A 7,042-nucleotide genomic window follows, 5' to 3' on the forward strand; every position below is an offset into this window, starting at 1 on the left:
CCAACCAACCAACCAACCAACCAACCAACCAACCAACCAACCAACCAACCAACCAACCAACTTACCAACCAACCAACCAAACAGTCAGTCAGTCCGTCAATCAAACTGAAAGTTGTCTGTTTTTCTAGTTCTCATTCTTTGCTAATTTTTTTCTATTCTAAAGGAAGAAAAGAAATGTAACTCGTTCCACATTATATTTGATTTGGAGTATGAAATGAAAATGTTTTTGATATCTGTTTTTAAAATGAAAAACAAATGACCAAAAAGTACAGACCTGCCATGTGGGGATATTATGTAACAAGACTTCGTTGTTTATTCCCTCATCTGTTACTTTGCAGATTCGCAGTTGTGTTCTTCAGATTTTGGAGGGTCTTCATTATCTTCATCAAAAAAGTGTTGCTCATCTTGACGTGAAGGTACCTTCATCTCACCTTTGGTTCATCAATACTTGTGTCAAAGCTTGCTTATTATGAAATATCCCTGTTTTCGCGTATGCTTGTTTGTTTTAGCCTGAAAACATCTTGATGGCAAACCCGGGGAGTGACCATATCCGTATCTGTGACTTTGGAAACGCTGTGAAATTGGATGCTTCGGAGGAGTACTACTCCAAATATGGCACACCGGAGTATGTTGCTCCTGAGATTGTTAACCAAACTCCTGTTTCCCAGGCAACAGACATATGGTAGGCCACCTGTTCCCTGGCATGGAGCATTGACTACATGCTGCAAGAAATATTATGCATAAGCTGCGGAATCCACAATTTTTCCTGAAAATCCTGTTTAATTCCTCATTGTGCTCTTTTACAGGCCTGTCGGCGTCATCACTTACCTTTGGTATGTTATGTGGCACTTTAGTTATGCAATTTTGTCCAATAATATGTATATTTCATCATTAAAGGACAAATAAATGTGACAATTTTTATTCTAGTCTTACTGGGGTGTCTCCTTTTGCTGGTGAGAATGACAGAGCCACCGCCCTAAACATCCGCAACTACAACATAGCGTTTGAGGAAAGCATGTTTTCAGATCTCTGCAAAGAAGCCAAAGGATTTGTCATCAAGCTTTTGGTGGTGGACAGACTGTACGCAACATGTTGTTCTAATCAAACCCTTGAGAGTCTAAACTGTTAGACTTTCCCAACCTTTAATGTATCATTTTCTCTCTCCTAGGAGACCTAGTGCTGTTGAGTGCCTTCGTCATCCTTGGTTCAAGGTGAGCAATTAGTCAGCATGTCTACCTACCTGCATATCTATATATATCTACTTGTATCTATTTATATTCTCACTAATGCTCGGGATAATTACACTATTTGCTTTGCAGTCACCAACAGATAAGAGCATCAGCACAGCAATGCTAAAGGAGGTTCTTTCCAGAAGGCGCTGGCAGGTAAATTGTGTGGGTGAGACAGTTTAACATGAAAGACCGATTTTTTTAGGAATGCATATCGCCCTCTGCCTTGCTCAGAATCCACCTGCTTCAGATGTTATCATCCATTAAATGGACTTTATTAGTCATCAGTCCCAAAGAATGGCTTCAGACTGTCCTGACTGTGCCATCTAGTGGGTTCTTCATCCCTTAGAATGGCTTCAGATTGTCAGCAGGTTAGTATGAGGCATAAAGCCACTAAGGTTTTTTTTTATGCAATCTGGTTAATATGACGCATAAATCCACTAAGGTTAATTTTAGAGAAAATAACATGGGCTACAATAAAGTAGACCATTGTTGCAGGCCCAACATAGGGCAATGGGTAGAGCGCCGGACCACAGAGCGGGACAGCCAGGACTGAGACCAGGCGAGAAAACAGCAAGAAAACCGTGCCCCCCACCCCGGACAAAAAATTCATTAAAATATGTTTTTGTTGTTTACACATTCAGTGTCATTGATATATTTACCCACTATTAACCCACTAGGGGGCACTGTCGGGACAGTCTGAAGCCATTCTATGGGACTGATAACCGCTAATAACGTCCATTTAATGGACTGATAACATCAGAACCCGCTGCTCAGAATACAGTATGTGTGATGACTTTCAGCTATTACCACACCAGATTTATCTGTTGAATTCATTGAGTCATCACAAGTTTTTTTTTTTTGGTTTGCTAAGATCATTTAGCTATGGTGGCCATCTTGAACCTAAAGCAGGGATGCTCAAACGTTTTTCCTGAAAGGGCCTAAAAAGACTGACGTTTGCGTGCTAAATGCAGTAATTTAATACATAAAATACAAATACTTTTTCAATAAATTCCTTTTATTTTTAAAGATTAAGCTAGCAGCCAATGCGGTGGCAGTACAGGCAGTGCAGTACAGCCACTTATATAATCACTGGGCCAATGAATGGAATGACTTTAGGTGGAAATACTGTTTCTCCAGATGACGACCGATTACAACCCAGTAACCATGGCAAGTGCTGGTGGGCCAAATCAAATAGTTTGGTGGGCCAGTTTTGGCTCGCGGGCCCCAGTTTGGGCACCTCTGATATAAAGGTTAAGGCCCTGTCACACTAAAGTTTTAGACAACCTATGACAACTTATGAGAAGTTTGTTCAACACTGAAGACATCTACGTTGAATTTGGAATAAAAAAATCTGCTGGAAGCCTCTTTTGTACGCAGACACACAGTAATGCCAATGATTAGCTCAGATATAGAGCCTATATGAGCATTTTAGTCATAAAATTTTTACAAGTCGGCATAAGTTGTCTAAAATGTTATAGTGTGACAGAGCCTTAAATCAGTTACTTTAAAAAAATTAAGTGCATTTTTATTTGCTTGATTATGTTTAGAATAGCAAACCTCCACTCTATACATTGCTTGAGCTTACTTATATAATCTCCTTGTTGTTGTGTCTGTCCTTTTCAGCGTTCTCTCATTGGCTACAAATCCAAAATGGTAATGAGGTCCATCCCAGAGCTGCTGAATGACTCATCCAGTCACGTCTCCATTGCCGTGACCCGTCATCTAAAAGAAGGCTCCCCGCCACCTTCGTCTTCATCTGATTCAGACGCAGATGTGGACGAGCTTCCCTTTATTCCTACGCCCCTATCTGTGGTCTTCTCTGGTTCCAGAGTGTCTCTTAATGAGATCCCAGGGGAAGAGGGTGTCAGACGGTCGACTGTCGTTGATGATGGGAGGAAAAAGGACATCTTGACTGAAGCGGGCACTGCAGGAGGGGCTGGTGAAAGCATCACAGATGAAACCCCAAATGAGAAGAGGCTAGAAAGGTCAGAACAAGATGCTCTCAAAAAAGAAGCAAGTGTTGAGTCCCACGAATCGGAGACGAGAGCGAGGCGGGCCACGATGAGAAGAGGCAGCTCTGCTGATTCAGCGCTCCTTCCCAACATTGACCCCGAAGCTGGAAATGCAAATGGAGATTCTGAGGCGGGTAACAAGGGTCTAAAAAAGGCTGTTTCTATGGAGCTACCAAACCGCAGCCCGAGCCCCAGAGCTGCAAACTTAAGCCAGGAGGAATATGCCCTAAAACTGGAGCTGATGAGGCAGCGGCTGCTCCGGGGAGGGAACGTCAATAAAAAGATGAGCGGCCTGCGTGGGCCCTTGTTTGAGACACTAGGCATGGATGTGGAAAGGCAGACAGGGTCTCTTGATCGAAACCTGAGGAGATCCAGAGCGGGGTCATCAGCGCTCACCCGAGCAGCGTCCTCCGAGAGTTCTGGAGAGGACACACCAAAGACCAAAGTTTTCTGTAAAAGCGTCTCCTTCACTCAGGGGGATTCTGAGCCCATGCCCCTGCACCGAAAGTTTGGAGCCCCCTTAGAGATCCCATCTGCCTGCGGTGCAAGCGTGGAGGGGAAGAAGCTTCAGGAGGCAACGTCAATGTCTGCACTGACAGAACAACGAACACTAGAATCTTTATCTTCTTCACCAAGCGAGAAAACTTCCTTTGTATTCCCAGCAGCAGAGAAACTGGACCAACAGTGCAAAATGAACAATGTGGAAGAACATGAGGACCAAAGGACCAAAATTCAACATGCATGGACTAATAAAACTCCTATAATTGTAATAGAAGAGGACGATGGGGTGAGGAAAGACAGTCGAATGTTGGAAATGAATGAAAATAAAATTAAAGAACACAATAAAGCTGCAGCCAAAGCAAATGAGAAGAAATCTAACAGTACATCTTCATTACCCGAACATCCAGCAGTATTTGCCAAAGTAGCAACTGGAGACGGATCCCCTGTTTCTGCTTCTTTTTCATCGAACACTGATCTTCCCACCATGCCGCGCCATCCAGTGCTCCGAACAGACATCAAAGACATTGATTCAGAGGAGGTCTTTGAAGCCAGGTTTAAGAAGCGGGAGTCCTCTCTGACTCGTGGTCTCCGGAAGCTTACCCGGAACAAATCTGAGGAGAAATCACCTGTATTAAGTCGCAAGGTGGTTGAAGGAGGTGAGGAGATTTACAGGCCAGGACCAGGGGGGGCACCGCTTGAAATGGTATCTAGAGGACTACCAGAGAAATCCAAGTCTGTTCAAGATTTAAGAGAAGCGGATCGGGAAACAGGACTCGGTCTGATTGGGAGGTTCTCTCTGCGGGCCAAAAGGTCAACATCTGCTGAGAAGAAGGGGGAGAAATCAAAAGAGGGAAAGCAACCAAATGTTCAGGAAATGGCTGGAAATAAGAGGGTTTCTTGGGCTGTTGGTCGCAGTAAGTCACTGGATACAGCGGAGCTGAGTAACGCTGGGATACGAAAGCAAGAGGATGAAAGAGAGCAAGCGAAGGCCGAGGAGTCGTCGGTTTCTGCAATGAGGCGCAGATTTGAGTCTAAAGTGGCGGGTATCTCTGCCAAAATAAGGAGTCAGTCGGAGGAGAGGAAGGCCAAACAGGCAGAAGGGAGTCAGAAAGATTCAGTTCAAAAAGATCCCAATAAAGTCTCTGAATCGCCTGTGTTGGCAATGCGTCAGAAGTTTGAGAACAAAATGTCCGAAATATCTACAAAAATACGGAGTCAGTCCGAAGAGAGAAAAGTAAACGCAGAGGGCAGAAGCACACCCCTGTTTGCTCGTCATCGTCATTCCCAGTCAGAGGGGCGTGGACTCAAAGAAATGGGCATCCCTGAGAACCAGCTGGCAAAACAAACAGGTGTCACATCATCAAAGGAATCCATCGAATCCTCCTCCAGCATGCAGTCGGACAGAGCCTCGGAGAGTGACCGACGGTCACGGTGGGACAGGTGGGGCTTGACCAGGGCGAAGAAGGACAAAACTTCTTCTCAGTCTGAGTTACCTTTGTCTGTACCCAAAAACGAAGGCTCGACAAAAGGCCAGCAGTTCGTCCGCTCTGCTTCCGATTTCGCTCCAGTGTTCCACATCAAATTAAAAGACCATGTTCTGTTAGAGGGGGAATCCGTGACCCTGAGCTGCCTCCCAGCTGCCAGCCCACATCCCAAAATCACATGGATGAAAGGTAACTTTAGTTCCAGCAGGGGTGGGTTTATTAAACCTCAGGACATTTTTAACTTCTGGTAGGTATTGGCAATCACCGCTTCAAAAACCCAGAAAGCAGAGGTCCGCACATCAATGATTGAAAACACACTAACTTTTAATTGCAATACAATATGTCAGAAGGATTGTATCAATCAAAATACACAAAAAATTGTTCAAAAAGCATTCTATTAGAAAATGTTTTCAATTGGACAAAATGGAAAATGTCCTGGCTCTGTGATGGAATCTGGTCAGCAATAATTTTAGTATCACCATATTTCCAAGCGTACAAGCTTTCCAAAAATAGCCCAAGTTGTTGGTCTGAATAAAGTTTGAAAAAAAAAAAAAAAAAGAAATTTGCTCCTTTTTATCCAAAACATTTCTCTGATTCAATCTCAATCCAAAACCCAGACGAACTAGGTATCAAAATGAACCTTGTGCCATAAACTTTTGAAAGTGCAAAAACAGAAACTGGTGCACTCAAGACAGCACTGGACCATCGAAACTGGGGTGATTTCCATTTGCCATGAAAATGGCACTTAGAACAGAAATAGACCCATATTTGTTCTAACATGGAACAAAAACAAGTGATAAATGGAAAAGGCTGATTTTATCAGAATGACACGAACTTACTCTAGACCTGTAATAATGGGTCAAATAATTTAATAATTTTTCTACCTTCAATATTTGTCCCAAAGGCAATTTTAAGGCTAAATTATCGTTTTTCCAAGCAAGCTAATTAGCTAAAATACTCTGAGGTGTTTTACATAGTGCATTAGCAAAAAGTAAGGTTTGTGATAATGAGGTAACATACAGAATACTAAAGACCTCAAAATGCCATCTTTTCAAATTTGGTTGGCTTGTATACTCTAAAAGATATTGTTTTACCCAAACCCACTCTGTGCTGAAAACTGTTCATTGGAATTGAAGATGATTTTCAGTGATTTCTTTTTGACACAAAATTAATGTTAGAGCAAGAAAAAAAACCACACACAGCTGTTGTAAACTTTTTAATTTGAGCACCAGTACCTAATTTGCATATTTTTGCAGATCGGAAACCACTGGATGTGATGGATGACAGAATCAAACTCGTCTCTCACCCGGATGGCAGACAGCTCGTAACAATCCAGAAGTTGTGTCACAGGGATGCTGGAGTGTACGAATGTGGAGCTACCAACCCCATCGCCACCATCACCACCTCCTGTGCAGTTTCTATTGCTTGTGAGTCGTTTATTGTTCTCCCCTGGCTTCCTTCTGTCGTGCTATAAAATGAGGAATTTGGGAATAATTCTGCGTCAATTTGTGAGGAACATGAGCAATTCATTAGCATTTCAAAGTCACACATTTATTTTTTGTGATATCAAATTTTGTATCATTGAATTTTAATTGCATCGGGATTAGTGAGATTTCTTGTACAAATAAAAGGAGAATTAATGTGAACCCATTAACTTTACAGTAGATTAACCTAATGGATTTTCTACTTTTCTCTTTTTTCATCTATTAGGAACAAGCTATGCTTTCACTGCCATTTTTATCATTGCCACCTACTGTAGCTGCATCATTCAATGGAGGGTTAGGACAGATATACTGTATATACAGTATATATA

The 7,042-nt window shown here is 42.5% G+C and overlaps 1 protein-coding gene across 1 annotated transcript in view; it reads left to right on the forward strand.

Moving 5' to 3' along the window:
- Positions 1–7,042, forward strand: part of spega (striated muscle enriched protein kinase a) — a 100,979-nt gene that overhangs the window by 79,608 nt on the left and 14,329 nt on the right. The window contains exons 28-35 of the mRNA XM_014020703.1: positions 339–416; positions 510–682; positions 807–833; positions 928–1,080; positions 1,169–1,211; positions 1,320–1,385; positions 2,856–5,418; positions 6,486–6,656. Coding sequence (XP_013876157.1) covers positions 339–416; positions 510–682; positions 807–833; positions 928–1,080; positions 1,169–1,211; positions 1,320–1,385; positions 2,856–5,418; positions 6,486–6,656 — 3,274 coding nt within the window. The remainder of the gene's footprint in view (positions 1–338; positions 417–509; positions 683–806; positions 834–927; positions 1,081–1,168; positions 1,212–1,319; positions 1,386–2,855; positions 5,419–6,485; positions 6,657–7,042) is intronic.

The sequence above is a fragment of the Austrofundulus limnaeus genome, unplaced genomic scaffold (assembly GCF_001266775.1).
Source record: "Austrofundulus limnaeus strain Quisiro unplaced genomic scaffold, Austrofundulus_limnaeus-1.0 Scaffold264, whole genome shotgun sequence".
NCBI lineage: Eukaryota > Metazoa > Chordata > Actinopteri > Cyprinodontiformes > Rivulidae > Austrofundulus > Austrofundulus limnaeus.